The sequence below is a fragment of the Molossus molossus genome, unplaced genomic scaffold (assembly GCF_014108415.1).
Source record: "Molossus molossus isolate mMolMol1 unplaced genomic scaffold, mMolMol1.p scaffold_m16_p_1, whole genome shotgun sequence".
NCBI classification, from domain to species: Eukaryota; Metazoa; Chordata; class Mammalia; order Chiroptera; family Molossidae; genus Molossus; species Molossus molossus.
In genome coordinates, this window is record NW_023425344.1 from 55,883,605 (window position 1) to 55,909,643 (window position 26,039).

General features: G+C 45.6%; 1 protein-coding gene and 1 non-coding gene across 2 annotated transcripts in view; one reads left to right on the forward strand and one right to left on the reverse strand.

Annotated features, from left to right (window-relative positions):
* SCARB2 (scavenger receptor class B member 2) overlaps nt 1-24,666 on the reverse strand; it is a 55,859-nt gene extending 31,193 nt beyond the window's left edge. Inside the window, exons 1-2 of the mRNA XM_036264956.1 lie at nt 24,308-24,666; nt 3,342-3,499 (exon numbers count right to left, since the gene is read on the reverse strand). Of these exons, the coding sequence (XP_036120849.1) occupies nt 3,342-3,499; nt 24,308-24,424 (275 nt within the window). The 5' untranslated portion in view covers nt 24,425-24,666. The remainder of the gene's footprint in view (nt 1-3,341; nt 3,500-24,307) is intronic.
* Nucleotides 19,301-19,407, forward strand: LOC118621127. Its single transcript, XR_004957630.1, has one exon. It is a non-coding gene; the product is annotated as a U6 spliceosomal RNA (small nuclear RNA).
* Nucleotides 24,667-26,039: the final 1,373 nt, after the last annotated feature.

Consider the following 26,039-nt stretch of genomic DNA (forward strand, 5'->3'; position numbering starts at 1 on the left):
AGTTCTTAACTTTTTAAAAGAAAAAATTTTTTTTAAAACTCCTGAATGTTTAAATAAGATCTCATCAGCACAGACGGCAAACAATAGCTTGAGCTAAGAAAACCAAAAGGAACAATTTCTTTTTTTTTTCCTCACCCGAGGACATTTTTCCATTTTTTGTTCAGATGGAGCGGGAGGGAGAGAGAGGAACAGAGAGAGAGAGAAACATCGATGTGAAGGGACACATCGAGTGGCTGCCACCCGCACGACCAACCAGGGCCGGGGACAAACTGCAACCGAGGTACGTGCCCTTAGCGGGAACCGAACCCGGGTCTCTCGGGACCGCAGGCCGACGCTCTAACTGCTGAACCAAACCGGCCAGGGCCAAAAGGAACAATTTTAATTAGTTGGAAATTAATGTCTATCTGTGCGATACCTCCGAGATTTGGGGTAAATCAGACATACACACTACCATCAGATAATCCGTATCTTTTGTCACTGTAGTTCTTCATTCATCCAATGCTCTTGCTGAGAATCACTCTCAGAAGCCACCAAACACAGAGGGCAGAGTGTGGGTTAAGATCTGACTGCCAGGTTTTGCATTCAATTCTGGCCTCACCCCTCACTAGCTCTGTGACTAAGAAGTTACTTATTGCTTCTGTGCCTCAGCTTCCTCATCTGTAAAATGGAGATAAGAATGTACCTTCCTTGTAGGGTTGTGGTGAGAATTAAATTCGCATAAGCTTGTCATTCCAGTTAGAACACTACCTGGCACAGACTCAGAGCTTAGGAAGCAATAGCTACTAACATTATGCGTGAGGGCTTGTGCTAAGCTCTTGAGATGGAGAGATGTTAAGACCTGGTTCCCCGCCTCAAAGAATCCACGGTACAGCAAGGAGACTTCCATCTGAATAGCTACCTCACACCTGGAAAGTGCTCCAAAGCTGCCCTCCAGGTGCCGGCGGGACACCCAGAGGACGCCGGAGGAGTGGCCATGGAATGGGAGTCCTGAGGAAGGTGTCCTGCGGGAACGCATTGGGGCTGGTTCTGGAAGGAGCGGGCTTCCCTGGGGAGGAAGGGTGAAGGGGCTTCCAGGGCCAGCAGCACAGCCTGAGAGCACAGGACGTGTTTGGAAGTGGAGGGGTGAGCACACTGGTCATGGCAGAGGTTGTGCAGCCGGCAGCTCAGGGCAAGGCTGGGCTGAACAGACAGGTCCGTGGAGTGAAGTCACAGGGTGGATGAGGGGAGCAGGAAGAAAGGGCAGAGGGAGGGAAGTGGGGCCCCAGGGAAGAAGCTGAGCAGCACCTGGATTTAATGTCCCATCACCACTGCCTTGTCAAGTGAGTGAGAGACTGAACCCCGAGAGCCCAAAGCAGGGCTCTGAGAAAATGCACGGGTGGGGCGGGAAGGACATGCACGTTTGTTGGGGGTATGCAAGAAACATCTTTACTCCTGGAGATGGAAATGGTCCCGTCCCAGAAGTGTTACCCTGACCCAGCCAGCCGGCCGTCACTCACCCAGCATGACTACGTGCATCTGAAACTCTCAAGCACCTGGTCGTCACCTTTTGTACAGGACAAGGTAGGGGGAAATCTTTTTCTATTTTTCTTACTTTGGAGCAATTCAAAGATGTTTTAAAAACTTATCTAAAGACACTTTGTTTCTATTTTGAGAAAGAAGTGGTATCAGAGAAGAGTGAGCCAGGTTTAGAAAATACTATAATAATGGAAATAATAACCATGGAATTTCAAAATTTTCTATCATCTCTTTGATATTAAAAAATATATATTTATATATTCTGCTTGGCTCAGAGATGAGTAAAGGATCAAAGGCTGACAGGCAGACTTTGGAAGTTTAAACAAAGTTCCTACCTTTGCTCAACTGCATGGATACAATTAAATCCTTAAGAAATCAGATGTAAAAAAATAGAACTACAGAAAAATAGACTTGAATATCAAACCTTTGAAGAGAATAGCACTTTTTAAGCTCAGAAATGATAGAAAAGTTCATAAAATAACAGATTTCACTATATGTAAATTTTAAAAATAAAAAAGGCAAACAACAGGAAAACAGTAGCCACCGATGTGACAAAGGGTTACATGCTGTGTGTAAGTTTACAGAGTGGTATAAACACACCAGAACCCAGACAGGCTCACGGGCAAAGGACAAGAACTTTGAGTGCGGCCCTGGACGGTTTGGCTCTCAGAGGTTGGAGCGTCGGCCTGTGGACCACTGTCTTTTTGCAGAAACACTAATTATCTGAACTCATCCACATGTGAAAGTTTTGGGAAACAGCCACTGTAAATTGTGTGTCAGATTACTCAGGCCCTCATGGCCTGCGCGGCCTCACCCTCTCAGATTTCCCACCCACAGGCCCATCCACACTGCCCGCTGGGAGCCAGCATGCCCTTCCTTTGCACCCCAGGACTCTGCACACAATGGACAGAGTCAGCTGGGAGGGAAGCCATGGAACTACCAAACACCGGGCAGGAGCTACTGGACTATTCTGTATGTGATCTAGCTAAACAATAGCATAACCAAGTCAGCGGTGACAGAAATCAGACCCGCTAGATGACAGCAAAAGGCCTGCCGGCAGGGCTGTGAATCTCCTTAAAAAGCCACATTTTTTTACAAATCCTGTACCTCACCACCCACTTGACACCTGCAGGAGCACTTCATGGTTTGCACTGAATATGTTGAGTGTCCATTCCTAAAGAAAATCACTCATTTTCAGGCCCCTATTCCCCCTTTTTTAAAGAAATATGTTTTTATTACCCTGGCCGGTTTGGCTCAGCAGTTAGAGCATCGGCCAGCAGACCAAAGAGTCATGGGTTCAATTCCAGTCAAGGGCACGTACCTTGGTTGCAGTTCACCCCTGGCTCTGGTCAGGTTGTGTGGGAGGCAGCCAGTTGACATGTCTCTCATTGATGTTTCTCTCCCTCCCTCCCTCCCTTCCACTCTATCTGATGATAAATGTAAAAATATCCTCAGGTGAGGATTTAAAAAATTAAAATAAATATGTTTTATTGATTTATTTTAGAGAGAGTGTAAGGGAGAAAGAGACAGAAACATGGATGTGAGAAAATCACAGGGTGACCTTAAAGGGTTGGTTGGGGTGAAGAGTAACTCTTCATGGGTCAGTAACCACGTGAGGCCAGCCCAGGAAGACACAGCTGCACTTCCAAACAGAGCCGGCCGAGACCTAGCTCCAGGCCACGAAGCCGATCTCACACTGTCATCAAAACCTGTGCTCCCACACACTGCGCAGCACCCAGCAGATGCTGGGGAGGGGCAGGCGAGAACTCAGGCCAGGGCAGGTAGATCCGTATTCCCAGGATGGCAGGGAGACAGTCAGGACTCACCTGTAGGTGTACGGCCCCACTTCTTCTAACCGAGGGATCTCCCCACTGAGGATCTCCTCTGGGTTGGTGACATTAAAGAAATAGAACTGGATGTACACAGGCAGAGGGGGCTTCTTCCAGGAGTCAAAGGTCTCAGAACCATTCCTTAGCACAATATTCTAGGGGAGAAAAAACAAAAAGAGATTTACAAAGTATAATGCCGCTGGCTTTGAACACAGCGGCAGAGAGAAAGACAGTCCCTACTCTGACCTCCGGACGTGCTTACCTTTTTCATAGGCATTCAAGTGCCACCCCTTGAGAGCAGGGCCACGCTTTATGCCATGCTTTATGAAACTCACAGCCCTGTTAAAACATAAAAGGTCTTCCAAAATATTTGTGATAAAGGCTGCTGGAGCCATAGCTCATGGATGGAAATATGGTATTACTAAGGCCATGGGGGTTTTTTTGTTTTGTTTTTCCAATAGCCAAATTAGTTTATTTACAATTGAACTCTTCATAAAATATATTTACAAGATAACCAATTAACACATTGTAAATGATTATCAAAAGTACGAATTACAATAACATGAAATGGGCATAAAACGAAGCTGAAGTGGACAGACAAGCACTTTCTCTTTTTAGTTAATAAACACTAGCTTACATTTTGTTAAAGAAAGGACTCAAAAGGTCCTTTGGCTTTGTTACAAAGATTCCACTGATCATGCACCTGCCGCGAAGTTACGCCTTTCTGAGAAGCACCCGGCACTCCCAGTCTCCCCACGGGAGACCAGCAGGGAGACAGGCCCAAGAAGGTTAGCTCTGGTCCTTCCATTTGAGGGAGAACCACACCCATCCCGATATCTCCACCCCCGGCATCTTTAATTGTATTTTCACATTCAATCCCCAACAAACCCATAATACAAAGAGGCTTATCCCTGGTTTAAAGATGAGGAAGCCGAGCCTCACTTGAGGTTAAGTGCCTCGGGTATTCTTTGTCTATGACCCTTTGTTTTCCATCCTTACCGTGTGTTGTAAACGGAACTGTGGTCCCCCCAAGGTTTGTATATTGAAGTCCTAACCTCAGAATGTAGCTATATTTGTAAATAGAGTTTTTAAAGAGAAATGTAAGGTTAAATGAGGTCAGGACTGTAATCCAATATAATGTCCTTATAAGAAGAGGACATTAGCCCTGGCCAGTTCGGCTCAGTGGTTGGAGCATCAGCCTGCCAACCAGGGAGTCCCGGGTTCAGTTCCTGCTAGGGGCACATACCAAAAAAAAAAAAAAAGAAGAGGATATTAGAACAAATAAACACAAAGGAAAGAGCATGTAAAGACATGGGAAAAAACCAGTTGTCTACAAGTCAAAGATAGAGAGGTCTCAGGAAAAAAAATCAACCTTGCTGACACCTTGACCTTAGACTTCTAGCTTTGAACATAGAGGCAGAGACAGGGACAGTCCAGAATTATGATACAATAAATCACCGTTGTTTACACCACCCAGTCTGTGGTATTTGTTATGGCAGCCCTAGCAATTGCAAACTAACACACCATGCCCTCCTCCCCCCATGACAGGAGTATTCCTCCCGCCTTACTGACTTTAGGCTTGGCCAAGTGACTTGATTTGGTCAACAGAATGAGGGTGAAATGGCAATGCCCTAATTTTAAGCTAAGGTCTTGAGAGGCACGGCAGGTTTCCACCAGCCACCCTCTGCCAAAAGAGGGATGTGCCCCAGGTAGCTCTTGATCCTTCAGCCAAGGCCCCACAACGGTGCTATGTGGGGCAAACACGAAGCCTGAGCTCCAGCCAAGCTCAGCTGCGCCGGCCAAGCTCAGGCTGCAGCCAGCCTGCACACCAAAGCGTGAAAAGTGTCACTGTTGCAGCCGCTGCGCCGGGAGGCTGCTGCTCTCCAGCACTGCCCTGGAAGCCTGCTTAGCACCACACCCGAGTTAACAGTCAGAAGCCTGCTGTCTAGTACTCCTAGCAGTCCTCACTTGTTAATGGAGAAAAACTACATTTCACAAGAAAGGTAATAGCATAGGCTGCAAATAAACAAACCAAAATGCAAACCATGATCAACTCTGTGTTGGCAAGATGGGTCATTGTTAATTTCTCCTTGATGAGATCTTGTATTTAAAAAAAAAAATTTTTTTTTAATCCTCTAACCGCTGAGCCAAACCGGCCAGGGCTATTTTCCAAATTTTTATACCAAGTAAAAAATTAACTTTGAGGAAATTTTTAAAAAGAAAATCAAATGAGGAAAATGGGCTCTACCAATACAGACAATGTAAGGCCACTAGTAAAGCAAGATTCCAAGAGAGGCTTCCCCCGACATCACCTGTCATTCCTCCGGCAGTGAGGACTTGGGGGACAACAGACAAAGGGACGGGCTTCAAGACGTGTTAGAAACTACATGGTAGATGTGCTGGGACACAGCACACAACAGGATGTCACATGATAGCAGACCAGGCCTCTGAGGCGATGGAAGCAATGCTGCGAGGGCCCTTAACGCTACGGCTCTGTCAGTACATAGAAAGCTCCCAAGTCTCTCTGCAGGGAAAAACAAAGGGGCTGGAATCGTGGTCTAAGCCAAGCGGCCTCTGCAGGGCTGGGCGGGCAGGCACAACCACAAGCTGGCTGAGTCAGAGAGCCGGGGAGTACTTGCGAGTTAGCGCCAGTTCAGAACGTCGACTCATCAGATTTCTATCCAAACGGCACATTACTAAAATATTCCTGACCTTTACCATCGGAACTGATTTACTGATCTGAGATGAGACTGATGAGACAGAACGTGTTCACGGCAAACCATGAAGCCCCTCCCTTCAACCTCCCCGCAGTGCACGCTCTCTGGGCTTTGACCTCTCCCTGCCCGGTCCCCCGGGAGCCCAGTCAGTCATTAGGCTGTTTTCAAAAGAGCTTTGTGGTCTTCCATCTTATTTCCTAAACAAGAGCCTTGCCATCTGAGGAGGAGCAAGAGAGTGAGTGAGGCAGAGTGGGGGAAGACAGGACTGGGGAAGCCCTCAGTTTCATCAGACATAACTGAGGCCTGGGAGGAAGGGTGAGGGACTATGCTGAAGGTCATACAGCTTTTTCTTTATTCAATCCTCACCAGAGGATATTTTTCCATTTATCTTCAGATAGAGTGGGAGGGAGAGAAAGGGCCAAAGAGAAACATGAATGTGAGACACATCAACTGGCTGCCTCCCACACGACCCCTACCACGGCCAGGGACGAACCGCAACCGAGGTACATGCCCTTGGCTGGAATCGAACCCATGACTCATTGGTTAGCGGGCTGGTGCTCTAACCGCTGAACCACACTGGCCAGGGCCAGCTACTTAATATCAGAGCTGGGTCTGGAACCAGTGTGGCTTCTCTCCACTCTCCTTCCCAACCTCACAACATTTTTATAAAACGAGTATAAATATATCACACTTTTTAGTTATACAGTTATATGGTAGATTTTCTCAACTGTCAAGTATAGAGATAGAATCTAGAAACAGCCCAGTAACATGAATTTAACCTACGTAAAACTAATATGTTAACTATGAGAAAGTTAACATATAAATAATAATCTGTCTCCTAGAGGATTTTGAAGATCCATAGATACTTTAAAAGTTGTCTGATTTCATTAAAATAAGGACCTCTTTTTCTTGTCCATAAATTTCCGGAAAAGGGTAAGACAGTAATTTTTCCTCCTCCACGCATTCATTCCTTCAGTAGGGGTGCTTTCAAGCCTGTAACACATTATATGTATAGGAATTTCTTAGGAAAAAAGTAGTCAAAGAGCCCTGGCCACGTGGCTGGGTTGGATCATCATCCCATGCACCATTAGGCTCAATTCTAGGTCAGGGCACATACTTAGGTTGCAGGTTCAATCCGCTTGGGGTGCTTACAGGAGGCAGCCAATTGATGTTTCTCTCTTGCATCGATGTTTCTCTCTCTCCCTTCCTCGCTCTCTGAAAACCAATAATTCTTAGGTGAGGATGCAAAAAAATAAAAAGGTCAAATAGAAAAAAATCTTCTAAAAATACAAGTTAACAGTAATCAACATGAAGCAGGTGATATTAGCATCCAAAACCAAAAAAGAAAGTATAGCTACTCAATATGGTAACATATTAAGTTAACTGTTGGTTTCTCAAAACAGAAGGTGCTGACCTATAAATAGAGAGGGTTTTGTTTTTGTTTTTTAACTCCCCACAGTGTCTAGAACAAGGCAGTTCCTGGAGAACTATCTTCTCAATCAACAGAATATAATACTAGAACACTTACACACTAGCTGCCATTGACTTTGCTTGAAAAGATGTTGGGGAGAAGAACTTGATATGAGACATTAAGAGAAGAGCAGAAGAAAGCCATGGATGGTCAAACACAAAGCCACAGGGCCAGGCCTTGTAACAGCGGCTGGATAGCTACACACCCCAAGGTGCCTCTAACGCTTACCCAGAGGAAGTGGCTGTTCGCTGGCCATTCTAGTCACACTCAGATACAGAGAAAGCAATAGCACCCTGGCCGGTTTGGCTCAGCGGTCAGAGCGTCGGCTTGTGGTCCAGAGAGACCCGGGTTCAGTTCCCGCTAAGGGCATGTACCTCGGTTGCAGTTTGGCCCTGGCCCTGGTTGGGTCGTGCAGGAAGCAGCCACTGGATGTGTCCCTTTCACATCGATGTTTCTCTCTCTCTCTCTCTCCCTCTCCCTCCCACTCTATCTGAACAAAAAATGGAAAAATGTCCTCGGGTGAGGATAAAAAAAAAAAAGAAAGCAATAGCTTCATTAGAATCCCAAAACACACAGATCTAACACCTATCAGTCTGTGTATCTTACCACTAACCCAGCACCCTCAAGAGCTGAGTGCAGCCAGTTCCTTTTGTGGGTGGAAAGAAAAAGCTGTGTCCCTCCATGAGCTCTTTTACTAACAACTATTTAAAGCAGTGCTATACCCATAGTTTTCTTGCAAAGTATAGAACTATGCATGTAAATCATGAAATCATTGAGTGGATGCAAGGCACTGCAGGAGGTGCCCAGCAACACTGATATGGTTTGTGTGTCCCGGAGCTTATCTTCCATTCGGGAATGTTGACAGGTGCATGCAAGATCATCAACAACATAAAGGAGCACATGATAAACGGCCAAGATGTATAAATGGTCTCTGTAGTGCTAAAAAAAAAAATGGATTCTATAAACCGAGATTTAAAAAAAAAAAAAGGTGAGGCTTAAAGTGAGCCAGGAAGAATGAATAAACATTTGGCAAGTAGAAGGAGGTCGTGGGGGTGGGTGACTGATGGACAACCAACGTTGATTCAACTGTCCTGGCTGGCTGGACAGAATGAGCCCTTCCTCCCTGCCTGCTCCAGGTCCACCGTCTTTCTTGGGACCCTCTGCTTGATAATAAAAATAGTGGCTGTGGAGAATGGGACAATAAAAGAGACAGAGATGGGACAGTATCCGGTGTGACTGAGTGTGAGTTTTCTAGGGAGTATGGAGATTCATTTAGAGAGGGAGGTTGAGGTCATGAGAGTGTAGATTTTATCTGGTATACAGTGGGGGGCCATGAAAGGCTTTTGAGGTGCAGAATATTATCAAGAGCCAGGCACTATACTGTCACTTTATCTTATCTTATCCTTCTAATGTTCTACAAGGTGAAAATCATTTCCCCAGTTTTACCTTTCAGGAGACCAAAGTTCAAAAAGGTGAGGAGAATGCCTGAAGTTTACTAGTAGTGGGGGAGCTAGCCTCCCACCCCAGGGCTCACTGCAAACCTGTGCTCCTGGCAAAGGTGAATTTCACCAGCGCCCCTTGCTTCTGGAAAACAGCAAGGTTCAGAAGGCCCTCCTTTGTGTTCAAGGCAATGGCTTACTGCAAAAAACACCCCTCCCCATATGCCTTCAATTAGATTCACAGATATCCCCCGTTCTTAGCTAAGACCAGGCCAGACACCTCCAGACCCATTCTTTGCCTCATAATTGACCTGCTGAATTGCTTGTTCCCACCAATCAATGGGAACAGAATGGCTGTTAAAGTACAGCATGGTGACTAGTGAACACTTCTGTGCCGTATACGCGAAAGCTACTAAGCAAGTGTCACAACACCACACACAAGGAGGTAACTCTGGGAGGTGACAGATGTGCTAATTAGCTGGACTGTGGTAATCATTTCACAATGTACATGCATATCAAACGTCATGTTGTACATCTTAAACATATACAATCTTTATTTGTGAACCATACTTCAATAAAGCTGGGGAAAAATGCTTGTTAGCCCAACTTTGGTTGAGTTTCTCTCCTTCCCAGACCTGTTTACTCCTTCCTATAAAAGAAAAGCCCTTGAGGCTCCCACGGATTGAACAAGTCAGAGGTTCTCCCTATTGTAAGCCCTCCTCCTCCTCCTATTGCAAAGTCCTTTCCCCTTTGCAGTAATACTTTCCATTTCTTCTTGCCTAAGTCAGGTTTGTTTCCATTGGCTACCCCTAACTATTGTGCAACACTGTCTATTGTGAACTGACACAGGCAAGAGGTGTTTCAGGAGGTTACAATGGCACCGGGGACCCGAGGGCTTGACGAGAGTTATGGGAAGGATGAAAAGAGGTCTCAGTGGGCCTATCTCAGGACACACGGAAACAGCTCAATACATGGCGACTCTGATTTCGATTATTGCCATCTTCAAGTTGGAGATGACAGGGTTCTAGGACTTGGTTTGAATTAAAAAAGGAATCTTGTCACACTCATTAGTGTGCTCAAATATAGACAACCCAGCAGAGGTTAAAAAAGAAAAATGAAAAAACAAACAGAAAGCCTTTAGTCATGATCCTCTTTTCCAGCTCTATATGTAATTTAGGTGGAAACAACAAGGATTTAACATAAAATTAGAAATAACCAAAATGTTGAACAGGAAAAGAATGACTTAGTAAATTATGAAAATTCACAGGTTGGAGTAGAAAGCAAACATCAAAATTAAAAACACTACATGGGAATAAGAAACATGCTCATGCTGTGTTAAATGGAGAGAGCAGACAATGTAAAATGTGTGTGTGTGTGTGGACGAGACTAGCGGATGAAATAAAAACATGAAAACGGGTGAAGTATAGGTAATTTAGGAATTTTGGCCTTTTAGTTACCCTCAAAATCTCTGTACCTCCACACTAAATATCTAATAGTACTTATCTCCATGGGATAGGATTATGAGGGGTCTTTTATTCTCTCTTAAGTTCTTCTGCATTGTTTGAAATTTTTATAATAGAAATAAAACACTTCTTTAAGCAGGAAAAAAAAATTGTTCCCTTATAATATATATTTTTTTAGCCCAGCCAGTGTGGCTCAGTGGATTGAGCGTCGTCCCATGGACTGAGAAGTCCTGGTTCGATTCCCGGTCAGGGCACATGCCTGGTGTTACAGGCTCGATCCCCAGTAGGGGGCTTGCAGGAGGCAGCTGATCAATGTTTCTCTCTCCCTTCCTCTCTCTCTAAAAAATGTTTTAAAAAAATTTTAAGATTTTTTAAAGTAAAAAATCTAAGACAGAAACTCTGATTCTAGAAAACTCTGATTCTAGAAAACCCTCTAAGGGAAGGAGAAGGAATGGATACAAAGAGAACCAACTTCATCTAGGCTTTCCCTTTGTTCCTGCAGAACAGAGGCGAGGCTGACACCTCCTCAGCTGGGGTCAGCTCCCCTCACAAGCTCCCCGGCTCCCATCCCCCACAGAGCGCTTTACAGTATTTCTTTTCCCGTTATAGTCAGGATGATGGATTTCTTTCTGTATTCCTCGCTAGCGTTTCCCGACAAGCATCACAGTGTGTGGAGAACTCCAGAGTGAGACAGGCCTTACCATCTCGTTGACTGATTAAAGCAAATCACCTCAGAATGATAACCCCTGGAAGAGCCAGTAAGTGTGAATGAACAGCACTAACTGCCGAGTTTACCCTGCCTGGTCTGTCTCCAGCTCTCAGGCAACCAGAAGTCCAAAGACAAATGGAAGAGTTTTCAGGAAGAAGGAGGGCAAAGCTTTTCCAGGAAGGGGAGTAAAAACTGACTGTTTTTACAATAGTCTGACTTGAACCTGTTCCTCCACGTGGACTCAGTAAGTTTCAGGATAGAAATAAACATTAAGTAGACTTGAGTCCTTAACTAAAAACAAGCAAATGAAAACCCTAACAAAAACCGATCCTTGACAGCTTGCCAGAGTCACATGGATGACAGATGGCCTCGGAATCCGTCCTCCTGTCTGTCTCCAACCCCAGGGCCGCCCTTTCCTGGCCGCTCCAGCGGAGTCAATGCCCACACAGGTCTCACACCACCTTTCACTCCATTCAAATCTTGCCCTCAAGAGTGTTGGCTTTTCCTGCACCTTTAATGTGTTTCTTTTCCTCCACATGACATGGCTGGACATTTGTCAAGGAGACCACTGTGTGTGTGTGTGTGTGTGTGTGTGTGTGTGTGTGTGAGGAGAGAACAGGGGAAGTTCATAAATACAGCTGCCAACATTTCTAAAACAGTTGCTTCTTTATTTTTCTCTCTTCCCCCTGCCATTTAGCTCAGAGAAGGACAAGTGCGATTCCTGCCATGGCCAGCTGCTGTACTGTGAGCCTCCAGTAGTCAGGTGCTGCACGTTATGGGCTCTAAGCCTTACCCCGGTCCTGCAAGGTTCCGTTTTGCAGATAAGGAAACGGTGTGTTCTCAAGCTTACAGAGCCAGTAAGTCATGTCAAATCTGACCAGGTCCAGGTCTGTGGGTTTGCAAAGCCCGTGCTTGGCCACTCCAGCAGCTGCTACCCCACCGTGCCCTCAGGGTAGAGCTGCTAGTTTAGCTAATAAAAACATGGGATGCCCTAGATAGAGTATCTCCCGGACACTGCATTGGCTATGTCAAAAATGCTTTCTTCTTAGGAGGTGCATGCTGAAGGATTGGGGACAGAGTGTTACAATGTCTGTGCAACCTGAATTCAGACAATTCAAGAAAAAGTATACCTCAGAGAGAGATGAAGTAAATGTGGCAGATGTTAACAACTAATGAATTGAAGTGAATCAAAACACTGCAGGAGACATACTCACTAAAATAGTATTCATTGTTTATCTGATATTCAGACTTAACTCGGCATCTTGTATTTTATCTGGCAGCTTTTCGCCAGAGACCGTGACGCTGTGGAGCTATAACTGGGGCGCAGAGGCTTTCCTGGCGGGGGAGTCAGCCCTTCCACCTAGAGGGAAACAAACTAGGGCAGCAGTGAGGTCACAGTGAACTAACTCCCTGCTGGAACTGACACAAGGAAGCGACAAAGGAAGGCCGAGCTCTAGAGTTTCCAGGTTTGCTAATGTGTGCAAAGACAGTACCTCAAACCCCTGCTGCGACATGGTCCAGGAAAGGGCTGCATTTGGACCTTAAACTTCTCATTTCTGCCCCCAGATCCTGAGGGCTTTTAATGAAATACTCCCGGGGGCTTGCTCTGCAAAGGAAAGACTCAGACACTATCATAAAGTCGTAACAGGAACCTCAAGCCCAAGAATGACAGAAGTCATTCATTCCACAGTATACAAGGAGCCAGTATCCCTGGCCCGTGGGAGCCCTCTGCTCAGTCAAAACATGAAACTGTGGATTGAAAACAACTGGTCCTTGCCCTGGCCGGTTTTGCTCAGTGGTTAGAGCATTGGCCTGTGGTCCAGAGAGACCCGGGTTCGGATTCCGCTAAGGGCATGTACCTCGGTTGCAGTTTGTCCCCGGCCCTGTTTGGGTTGTGTGGGTGGCAGCCACTCGATGTGTCCCTTTCACGTCGATGTTTCTCTCTCTCTCTCTCTCCCCCTCTATCTGAACAAAAAATGGAAAAATGTCCTCGGGGGAGGATAAAAAAAAAAAAGAAAGAGAACAGCTGGTCCTCCTCACTGAGGATTCTGCTTCGGTGGTGACTGCCACCAGACAAACCCCGTAATCAGCTGAGCTTTCTAGTTACCCTAAATTAAAAATCAGTTATCTTCTAAATTTTTTTTTTTTTATATGCTCATCCGAGGACATTTTTTTGCATTTAGCTTCAGGTAGAGTGGGAGGGAGAGAGGAAGGGAGAAAGAGAGAAACATTGATGTGAGAGAGACACACCAAGTGGTTGCCACCCACATGACCCCAACAGGGCCGGGGACAAAATGCAACCGAGGTACGTGCCCTTAGTGGGAACCAAACCTGGGGCTCTTTGGTCCACGGGCTGATGCTCTAACGGCTGAGCCAAACCGGCCAGGGCCAGTTACCCTAAATTAAAAATCAACGTAAGGACCTAAATAAGTTTTACAATGTGATTTTGGATATTGTTTATTATTTTTAGCCAAGCAGAACAAGATAAATATTTTCCAGGCACAATACTGTGGGCACTACCATGAAAAGAAATATGAGAAAGAGTATCCAATTATGTGGTGAATTTGCAGTGTCAACAGCCAAAACAATCATTTGGACTGAGAAACTTACTTTTCAGTTAATTAGCCAATATGTATATATTGAGAGCTTTCTATATGCCCAAAGGCATGGGCTGGTCCTCAAGAAGATATTTAGCTAAGGACACAAAGTGGACATGTATGTAACAGTGAACAATTATGTGCAAGGCCCAGTAATTCAGTCCAAACAAAGATTTATGACTAAAAATATTTAGATAATTTTAATTGTATGGATCCACTGTAAAATCCCCATCTGGTCATCTCAGAGGCTGCCCAAAGTCGACGGGACCAAAATTGGACTCATGATTTTCTCCCCTAATCAGTCGCTAAGTCCTACTGATTTTACCTCCTCCTTTTCTTCATTGCTGTTCCTGTGCCCACTGCATCTCCAGCTTGGTCTGTGCCAATACTGTGGGTGGTCTCCTAACAGGTCTTCTCCTCTCCAGCCTGGTTCCTTTCAAATCCATCCTCTACCTCAGCCTCCAGAGAGTGCTGTCAGAAGTGCCTGCCTATCTGAGCAGACACTCCCCAGTGCTCACAGGACAAAGTCTGAGGTCCCTGACCTGCCGTACTAAGCCCTGCCAAGATTTGATGCAGCCTGTCACCTGTCATCATCGGTCATTTCCCAGTAGACACTCTATACACCCAACCGACCACTGTTCCCCAGGTACAGGCTGGATTAGCTGCTTCTGCCAAGAGCTGACATGACTTGACAGTCACAAGACACAAGACATCCAAGTTAACCTGGTAGAGCTGGTTCGGGAAGGTGACACCAGGAGAGTTGTTGAACCAGCTGTCCTGGTAGAAGCCACTTCCAGATGGTAAAAATAAGCACCAGGAAACTGCATTAGGCTTTGATGGGAAGAAGCAATACTTTTAAGGAAACTTTTAGGACTCAAGAGTACTGCTGATTGTTCTTTTAGTTCAACAGAGTGCTACTTAATAATTAAACACAACTTCAGCATTGATGTTGCCATCTACATAGTCTAAATTCACCCAGAGAGAATGCAGACCAACTTTGAGACCCCACAGCGTGTGGAGGATTCTCAATGGACTCCAGGTTAATAAAACTTACCAAATAGCAAAACCCAGCTGGTTTGGTGTGTTTTTTAAAACTTTCTCCATGAAATTAAGCAACCTCAATCTAGACTCTTATAGTAATAATATAAGTAATTTGCATTACTCACCTTTTTAAAAATTCTCTGTTGAAATAAACTGCAATTAACGTGTTACCCTTATTCTCTGACCTTATTTTAACTCAGGAAAAATGCATTGGCATTTTTTTTTTTGGTAGGTCCTTGTTGTTGAACTCATTTTGCTTTAATTGCAACTATAATAAGTTCGGTTAATGTGATCTGACAGTCAAGGTTCAAATGTCAGTTCATATGTAAGCTGCTACTCTGTCTATAAATTCCATATGGAACAAGATGATGAAAAAGCTCCTGCTACAAAACACCCACTAAGGTACTTTTTAAAAGCTTCCAGGTAATTATAAATGTGAAACCAAGGTTGAAAACTGCCGGCCTAAAGGGAGAAAAAGCAGACACCAGATGGACCCTTAATCATAAGGACCAAGTGAAAATTGGGGAAATACATGTGCACGGGAGGGGAGTGGCTGAGGAGTGGAAGAGAAAGAGCATTTTAAGATGTGAATAGTAAGAAACGCGGCCATGGCCACAACGCCTGGCTCGTGTGTCACTCGTGGGGCCAGTCTTATTCTACAACCTGTTTGGTTATGACTGTATCTGTCAAAGACAAAATAAGTGGTGTTTTCAGTGCTTATTTATCTATGTCTCCTCTTCCTTCCATTACTCTTGATCATTAGAAGCATGATGTTTAAAACAAGTATCCTTAAAATGAGACTTGCAAGAATGAGTACATTACTCTAATAATGGCATTTTCTCTCCCCCCGCCCCCCAAGGTACAAAGCTCAGATGCTGGGGGGGCCAGGTGGGCAAGGTAATGAGTGAAGTGGGAGTGAGCTTGTCCATTTGTTGGCATGTAAAACCACAGCAACAGCACTCATTTCTACCGAGAAATATGTCCTCACTCATTTTCGTTAAATGCCTAACCCTCCCATTTTCCTTCTCTTGGTAAAGGTCAGATACAAGCAAATGCCTGTGCTCTAAGAAAGGCCAGAGAGCAAGCACAATGACAAAAGATGCCTTCCCCGAGCCTGGGAGTCGGGAAGCCACCAGGAGTGTGAAGGACAGCGGGGAGAGGGAGGGGGTCCCATCCGAAGGGCAGCCCCTATTCTGCCCAGGCTGCCGTCATACAGGACTGCGGTGGGGCCGGCACTGCAAAGCCACGTGTTTCAAGAGAAGGTGGAAATCTGGATTACTGGATGAAGTTTCCAGGTTTTAAAGGTGTAAGTATTAGTGAGGCAAACACATGACCACTGGCCTACAGAGTGGGACAAAAATGTAAAACTAAACACAAGAACAACAATATGCAAAGAAAATCATCCCTGGAGATGTAAGTGTTCATCAATTTATCCTTCATTCATCCAAGCAACATTTATTGCTGGTCTGCTTTGTTGACACTGTATTTGGCAGTTTGGGAAGAGATCACCGGCAGGACCCCTGCCCTCAGAGAGCTGCGGGCTAGCATTAAGTACTAAATTATGTCATGCACACTGAAAATCCCTGCCAGGGCTCAGGCTGGAGGGGAATTACTGAGTAATTCAACCATGGAGATGCTAACATTCTAGTCTACTTCGATTATCACACAAGAAAAGACAAGACAACCAGTGACTCTGCCTCAGTGAGGTCCCAAACGACCACGTTTAACACTGGATTCGTGGGGAAACTAAAAGGACATTTACTACTTAATACATTAAACAAAGTCCTGCTGGTTTGAAAATATTGGGAATATAGTTTCCAAACTCGTCTTACAGAAATATAACAGAGATATTATATTATTTTAAAAATCAACATAATTAATTAAATAAAAGCTCAATCAGCAGTTCTCAAAGTATGGTCTGAGGATCCCTGGGGGGTCCCCAAAGCCCCCTCAGGCGGTCCACAAGGTCAAAACTGTTTTCAGACATCACCTGCCTTTTCCACTTTCCTTCTCTCATGAGTGGAGAACGGGGTTTTCAGAGACTCCGCGACCTGCAATGATGTCATCGCTGATAGCTGATGGCAAAGGTGCTTGTCTAGTCTCATGTTTGAAAAATTTATCAGTTTTCATTTCTAATATTGTAAATATCAAGAGATATAACCCAGAGAGACATACATTCTTTGGGATTCTTGATAAGTTTTAAGAGTATAAAGGGGCCTGAGGCCAAAATGTTGAATTAGATCATATAATCTGTAAGCGTAGGGCCAGTGTCTTGTATAGTTTTGTAGCCATAGCTCTCAGCACTGCCTCACAGACAGTCCACACTCAGTAAACATTTGCTAAATAAACGAGTGACTATATGTCTGCGAGTGCTGTCAGACACGCAGAGCAGACCCTCAACGCCGCCTCTACTTTCCTCAGTTGCTTTTGACGAGCTACCAGCTTGGATTAAAAGGGGTCCTTTCATTAGTACATTGTGTACATACATAGTTTATAGCTTGATGATGTAGGCCACAAATGACTAGTCACTTGGCCAGCAGCCTGTGCTTTCATTAATGATCTTGTAATCCCACCTGCTGAGTCCTCCCTGGGACAGGCGAACGTCTGGCAGGCAGAACAGATGGCCGCGTTGCAGCGGCCTGACAGAATGAAGCTTTGCACTTTATTAAACAAGAAAGCAAAAATGGTTTCCACAGGCTGGAACCGCCCCCCCCCCCATCTTTCCTTTAATGTAAGTTCACAGAATAATTGTAATTATTAGTAGTTATACCCTCAATTAGAATTGCCATCTCTTTTATGTGTCAATTATAACCTCAACAGAGCTGAAATTATAAAGAGTGGGAATAGAAGCACTTCATTTTTGTAATGTGTTACTCTATATACATAAATAAAGAGGTAGAATAACCAACACTGTGTTAACAGTAGTTATCTCTGCTTTATGAATTTTCGTTGTTATTTGGCATTTTATAATGACATGTATTTCTTGTCTTATCAGAAAAATAAACAAAACCAAGAATAAAATACATAGGTGCAGAAAAGGAAGTGCTATCTTAAGGAGTGAAGACACGGCCTACACAATCGCCACCCAGACCAGCCATGGACTTCATGGTCAGCTCTGCACCCCGGGTGCCATTCCGACGGAGTCTGGTCAGCAGGGCTGCTGCGGTCTGTCTGTACATCTCCTTAAGTGATCTGGATGCGGTTCGTAGGGTCTAGGGACTACCCTGGCTTACTCCCTTGTCTTAATCATTAATAATGAATGTACTTATGATCACCATGAATTAGTAAGATGTTGAAAGAAACGTAATATGATTTTGATATCACAAGATCACATTTCTAAAAGCCAGGGAGGAGCTGCATACTTTTGCTTAGGAGTTCAAGAATCTTGCAAGGATACTGCCTCTGTTTATAAATCTATGATTTCTGCTTGTGTTGAGCCAGTTACATTACTCGGACAAATTCGGAAAAGAGAAACTAGGAAATGAAGCATGCTCATGGGAGGCTCAGCAGCTGGAGGGTCACCAAGGGTTGAGGCTGGGGAAGCCCCAGATGAACAAACAGCCGGGGCCCAAGGAGTAAACAGAGGAAGCTGGTTGTTGGGAAGCAGTGGAAGGAGAGGGAGGCAGAGTGTGCCTGGGCCCTGCTGACTTTCCAGTTTCTACTGTACTCTTAGGAGGCCTTACTGGGCTGTGGTTCTCATGCTTAGATTTCTATGAGCTTCCTCTTGCAGCTTTAGGAAAGGAAAAAAAAAAATCTGTCTTTCTTAAGATAACTTGAGGGGCCTCAGCTCTTTAGAGAGCATCACCCCCTTGAATGCCAAAAAGTGGAGGGCAGTACCATGTGTGAGGATAGAATTTATTGTCCAAACCAGGAATCTTCCGAAAGGAAAGAGGTGCTGGCAATCACACCAGATGTAAACAAACCAAAACTCACCGCGGGGGAGGGAACCGTGAATTAGACCAGCTTACACACCCACCCTACCCCTTCCTTTTCATTCGGCCTTCCACAAGCCTCATCTACGCTTCTACTGTCATATAAATATAAAGGCAATTTGATACCTGCCATTATCCAGCTCTGAGGTTAGAGTGTCGTACCAGGACCAAAGGGTTGTGAGTTCAATTTCTGTTCAAGGGCACATACCAGGGTTGCAGGTTTGATCCCCCCACCCTGGTCAGGGTCATGCAGAAAGCAACCAAGCCATGTGTCTCATATTGATATTTCTCTCTCTCCCTCTCCCTCCTCCTCCCTTCCTCCTCCTCTCCCTCCCCCCTCCATTCCAGTCTATCTAAAAATCAATGGATATATAGCCTCGGATGAGGAGTAACAACAACAACAACAACAACAACAACAACAAAAGAACATAGTCACAGCTTCCTTGACAATAAAATAACAGATTAAGTGATGTCTAAGGCTTTTTCTTATTCTAAGAGTCTAAATCTTCATAACTCTGAAAAAAGACAACTCAGTTAATTTAATAAGGTAGATATGCAAGAGGGAGCCCTTTAAGATTATATATAGGGTGCTCGCTTCGGCAGCACATATACTAAAATTGGAACGATACAGAGAAGATTAGCATGGCCCCTGCGCAAGGATGACACGCAAATTCGTGAAGCATTCCATATTTAAAAAAAAAAAAAAAAAAAAGATTATATATAGGCCCTGGCCGATTTGGCTCAGCGGTTAGAGCCTCGGCCTGAGGTCCAGAGAGACCCAGGTTCAGTTCCCTTAGCGGGGTACGTATCTCAGTTGCAGTTTGTCCCCGGCCCTGTTTTACCTCGATGTTTCTCTCTCTCTCCCTCCCACTCTATCTGAACAAAAAATGGAAAAATGTCCTCAGGTGAGGATTAAAAAAAAAAGATTATATATAGATGATTGACTTCAGATAAACAACAATGAAGATACTTTACTAATTTGACTTTTAAAAAAACCTGTGCATATTCACCAATCAGTGTTATTTGGTTAAATAATCAGTAATTATATTTCTTGAGGCATCAGCAGAAGCTCCACAGTTGCTATGGTTCCCAAAAGAGGCCAGCTGGGACTCACTTACCCAGAGCCTCAGGTTCTGGCAAAGGGTAAGTGCGTTTGTCCTGTTCATCTTATCCCTGAGACCTAATGCGATCATCCTTCTTTGGCCTGCAGGAAGCAAATAGGAAGCGAAACATGAACCTTCTCTTTCCTATTCACTGGTTTCCTTGCCAGCGCATCTCTTATTGACTGGCCCTGACTTCAGCCAGGTCTGTATCCACATTTCTGGGGGATATTCAAAGTACCAGCAAGTCCAAGGCCAAATTAATATTCTGAGCTGCACTATTGCTCTCAAGCAAAGGTCACATGCCCATCTCATAGATTCTCAGAATTCTGGAGCTAGAAGGAACCTTATCGACTATATAAGCTTACATTTCTGGATGAGAAAAAAACAACCAGAAACAACAACAATTGTTACTATTTGGGCATTGTGGAAGGGACTGTGCTAGATGCTTTACATCAATCACTTTATTTCATTTTTGCAACAACCCTAAAGGAGCTATTCTTATTAACCTCAATTTCAAAATGAGGAAAGTGAGGTTTTGAGGGGTTCAATAATTTGCTACTCAGTTTGTTCCATTTAATTCAAGTATTTGTTAGTGACAGAAAAAGGAATTTTAACCATGTTCTGCTGATTCTCAGGAAACTGTTCTTTCAACTAAAATGATCAATAGTGAGGCAACAGGCTTTCATTCTGTACCTGCCACGTACCAGGCACTGTGCTGGGTGCCAAGACAATCAGTGGGGTTACCAAAAGAAATGAAATGAAAGGTAACATAAAACCCTGCCCTTCTAGGCTCTACAGAGGAAAAGCGATTGTTGGGTCTGTGCAAAGCTCTGTCTTCAGGGGAATCAACACGCTCCATTGAAGGCCTGTTCAATGCTCAGAACATCCCCCAGAAAATGAATGTGGGCAGATAAAAGGGAAACATCACTAGACCTCTTTTGCAATTAAGAAAAGTTAAACAGAAAACAACTACAGGGATTGCCCAATACAAGCCAGTAACCAGTGAGGCCAACTAGTTTGGGTTCTTTCCACTCTGTGCACTGGTCAAAGTTAAAATCTCTCTTCAGTCGCCTCTGATCACTGTAGGACTCAAGGACAATTATCACTTGAGACAAATTCTTCTGATAGGAATTATGCTACTAAGCTTCTCGAAATTAGCCAAAACTACGCATTAGAATTTCATCCCTTTCCTCTCTTCTCTTTTTGTTTTTGTTTGTTTGATCCTCACCTGAGGATATTTTTACATTAATCTTCAGATAGTGCTGGAGGAAGAGAGAGAGAGAAAGAAACATCCATGTGAGAGAGACACATCGATTGGTTGCCACCCACACAACCCCAACTGGGGCTGGGGACAAACCGCAACCGAGGTATGTGCCCTTGGCCGGAATCGAACGCGAGACTCTTTGGTCCATGGGCGACGCGCTTACTGCTGAGCCAAACTGGCCAGGGCCTCTCTTCTCTTTTTGATGCAGCCAAGCCAGGGCATAGGCATTCATCAAATGAAACAACTAAGAACTTGAAGTATCAGAGTGGATTATATTACAATTATATTAGAGTCAAGTTCTGAATGAATCGTGACACTATTAGAAATAATGACGCGGCTATAATTGAGCTTCTATTCTGTGCCTGATACTGTGCTGAGTGCTCTATACAGAGGGCCTCACTCAGACTCACAACAGCACACACACACACACACACACACACACACACACACACAGAGGCAGATCCAGGGTCCGTGTGTAGCTTATTTAAAGTGAGGAGGCCCTTCCTAAGGAAAGTAAAATTTTGGATGCAGAATTAGGTACAGGGCCTTGGAAGGGCTTGTCAAGTGATGGGCCCTAAGCTTAAGCTTTGTGAGTTTCATGGTAAATGCAGCTCGGTGCCCAAGACAGCTAACATCTTTGCTTTTCCAAGTAATGAAATTGTGGCTCGGAGAAGGTAAAGAACTTGCCCAAAGCCAAAAAGCTTGTAAATGGCAAGGCTAGGATTTGAAGACAGGTGTTTGGCTTGCAATCTCATGTATTTTTTTCTTTGCTTACATGGCTTCTAACAAAAAAAATAAGACTGTTATTGTTTACAAAGTACTAACTATATCCCATGAAAATTACTCCCATGTTCCTCAAGAATTCTTATAACATTTCTATTTATGTGAACCATTTACAGATGGAGAAATCAAGAATCAATAAAGGTTAAGCAGCTGTGGCCAGTGTGGTCAAGTGGTTAGAGTGTTGGCCTGAGTACCAAAAGGTCATGGGTTCAGTTCCCAGTCAAGAGCACGTATCTGGGCTGCAGGTTCAATCCCCAGTCCCAGTAGGGGCACATGCAAGAGGCAATCAATTGATGTGATGTGTCTCTCACAACGATGTTCCTCTCCCTCTCTCCCTCTCCCTCTCTCCCTCCCTCCCTTCCACTCTCTAAAAATCAATGGGAAAAAAAATTATCGGGTGAGGATTAACAAAACAAAACAAAAAAAGAAAGGTTAAGCACCTACCTAGCAAAAGGTCACCTGGCTAGTACACTGGATTTGTGCTCAGGAGTGTTGACCTGCAGAATGCTTCTTCTTTCCCACTATTCCATGCTACCACCCTACAGATGATCCAGAACAGCAGAATGGTAATAGTGGGAAAATGAAACCTCTGGTTGACTTTTAATATCCTCATATCTGTCCACTGAAGTTAGGCCTGTCATTTGGATTCATATACCACACTGTACAGTGTTCCTTAATGGGGCTGGGCAAGTTTGAAAGTCCACTTACCCTGCACTATAACTTATTGGTTGGATCAGAGCCCAATTCTCATGGAGAATACCTCAAGAAAAGCCAGTCACCAAATATCAATGCAAACTCAAGCCCCAGCCAAAATGCCTTACAGGTACCCCTGGCCCCCATGAAGTACAGACCCACAGAGCACCTGAAGGCCGGTAATGCCTGGGGCACTGCCGAGATCACTGGTCTCATAGATCTCTCCTGAAACAGCCGTTCTTTCAAAGCCACATAAAAAAATTCATATATTGACTATAATTGGATTGTTTGACTCTAGTCACCTAAGCAAGAGTTTATATTTTTAAACAATCTTGCCAGGGATATCCAGGTGGACAGGAGTGAAGAATATTCTGTTCTGTTTTTTCCTTGAACATGGGTGCTCAGGGAAAACAATAGTCTTCAAGAACTCAGACAATGGGCTTCATCTTCCCTTGGCAAAGTGTACTTTAAAAAGTTAAGTTATGCTTTTTCTATGGTGGTTTTTTTTTTTTTTTTTTGCTATGTACTCCTAGCAGGAACTAAACCCAGGACTCTGGTCTGCAGGCTGATGCTCCTCCAACCACTGAGCCAAACCAGCCAGGGCTATGGCGGGGTTTTTTTTAAGTTGGTTTTAACTGCGGATTTGCAAGTAATTGAAGGCTTTTGGAAACATCTATGGAAGGAACATGTCTGTTGCCACTAGAATGTAACAATTTACTAACAGGGAGTCAGTGCAGTGCTCAAACTGGAGGAGGCCTGGGATTTTTTACCCAGCCAGAAGCAAGTGCAAGCCAGTGGGGAAATGAAGCATGCAGTATGGGTGGCTAACAGAAACAAAAGGGTGCTGCAATGATTTTTTTGAAAGGAAAAAGTGATCGCAGTAACTCTCTCTTGTTCCTCTTTCCACACAGATTGGTGGATGTGAGTGAAAAGGCAGATGAAATGACCACACGTGATATTAAATGATAGAGAAGTCTTCTGAAATGTTTAGCTCGCTCTCCAGCTCACTTATCTAGGGGAAGAGGCAGATTCAGATTCTTTGAAGAATCAATAAATGCATCTTTGCCTGAAGCTTATGGCTGTTTAAGAGCAAGAATCAATGATGAGACAAAGCAACACAGACTGTTGGTACAAGATACCACCCTGCTAAGCAGGCGGGTAGGCACAGGCTTTGATGGACTCAAATGTCACCCAGCCCAGAGGCCTGGCCTGGCTACCAACTGCCCTGCCCAGCCCAGGAAGGCAAGAACACAATAGAGTACACACCCTCTTCTCACCTGGAGCCCCACACCACTTCAAAGGCCACAGCAAGCAGACAACAAACGTGCCTCTTTTGTGGTGTCTTTCATTTAGTTTTGTGTTCATGAAGTAGGAGGGAAATGTGTTTGGGCCCAAAAGAGATCAGGATGTAGGCAGTGCGGTGTTGGGGCTGGGGGTGGAGATGCAAATGATAGAATATAAGTGAAAGCTCTTTTTAAAGATCCACAGTCTTATTGTTATAAAGGGAACACAGTCATTTCCATTCCTCTCCATCCTTCTATCCTTCTTTAACCCTTACGTACCAACGCGGAGAAGACAAGAGCAGGGCTCCAATCCGGAGGGTTTGCAGAGGTGCAAATGTTTCCTGCACAAGGTTCAGGAGTGGGAGGGAGGACTGGAAGTGCCACCCCACCCCCAACGCCCACGGCGCGCGCGCACAGACACACACACACACACACACACACACACACACACACACAGCCCCGCCTCACCTTCTCTATTGTCTGGTCCACGGCCTTCTGGAAGACCCTGGCCACAAGCAGCGTGACGCTGGTCACCAGCAGGAGCAGGGACAGTGTCCCCACCGCGTAGTAGCAGCACCTGCCCATCCTGCGCGCGGCTCGGGAGCAGGGCGGGACCGCGGCAGGAAGACCCGGGACCCTCAGACGCCCGCCGGCCGCGGTGCGCGGGCTCCGTGATCCTTGGAGGGCGGGAGGGCCCGCGGGGCACCTGGCTGGCGGGCGGGAGTTGAACGAGCCGCTTTGGTTTCGGTTTCCCTCGCCAGGGCGGCCCCGGCGCCCACCCGGCGCAGCTCAGGAGCCCGAGAGGGAGCCGCAGGCCGTGACGCTCGCCAGCGCTCCGCGAGCGGGAGGGAGGCCGCAGCCAGCAGCTGGCGGGAGGCGGGCGGCGGGCGGGGCGGAGGCTGAGCCCGCAGTCATGTGCCCGCGGCGGAGGCTGCGATTCGGCCCGTGCCAGCCGTGCCTGTCCCAGGCGGTCCCCCAGCGCCTGCGGCTCCCTGACACCCCACAGGCCCCGCCACCTCCCACCACCCCTGCGGCTCGCTGCCGGCCCCGAGGTCGCCTCCAAAAGTCGCCTGCCTCCTTGGCTCATTCACTTACCTACTCTGCAGATACCTACTGCGGGCCTACCAAGTGCCAAGCAGTGGGCATTCAGAAGGGATACGACATTGCCCTTGCTACCGACAAGCTCACAAGTTAGCGGGGACATTGTTGCAGCAGTTATAGTACAATGTAACACTGTCTTTATAAGGATCGTGCGGGGATCTGTGCCACCAAGCTCGTTCTGCCCTGTGCCGTAGGACCCCACAGTTGAATTGGGTTTGGGGGGATGTGTAAGGGTTTGTCACGCAAGGGGTGTGTACAAGGGAGAAGAGGCATTCCCAGGAGAAGAAAAAGGTGTGCTAAGACACTGGGGAAGGAAGAGCAAGCTTGCAGGGGGAAAGAATGAAGCGCCTTTTGATGATAAGCTCAGGTGTGCAGCATGTGGAGTGGGAGGTGTTGAGGCCTCCTGGGGTCAGACTTTGAAGGGCTCTTTGTGTGTCCCATAGAAGAGTTGGGACTTTATCTCTCAGCAGTGGGAGTCAGCAAGAAGCTTCAAGCAGGTGGCCCTGCCCTTGACATCAGCTTTGCTCACCATTATGTCCCAGGCACCCAGGCTAAAGCCTACACACAGCAGGGGCTCAATAAATATTAGTGGAATGAATGCCAACTATGTGCCAGGCCTTGGCTCGGTGCTTACATACTCCCACTTATTTAATAACCCACAGCGGGCCTGTGAGCAGGTGGCTGTTTGTCCCAGTCCCTCAAAAACAGTCAGACAGGAGCATTGTGCAAGAGATTTATGAGGGAAATGGACGGAGAGCTGGGCCTGGGATTCAGGTGTGATCCTTGAGAAGGAGAGAGGCGTGGAAGGAAGCATCTTCTACTACAGTGCAACTCCGAGAAAGTTCAGCAAGGCCCTGGAGAGTCCTCAAGCCAAACTGGCCTATCCCAGGAGTCTGGCACTTTCCAGGCATAGGCTTCTTGTGCTTAGTCATGGGCTAGGAGAAGCCCTAGCAAACTGGCCTTGGTACTGACAGATGAATATCAGAGGACAGAATTCAGAGCTCAGCAGCTGGGGCAGGGCCATTTGGTCAATTATGCTCTGCACTGGAAGATCAGAGAAGTACATTTTCTTGGCTGCTATAGTAATAGTATTCCCATT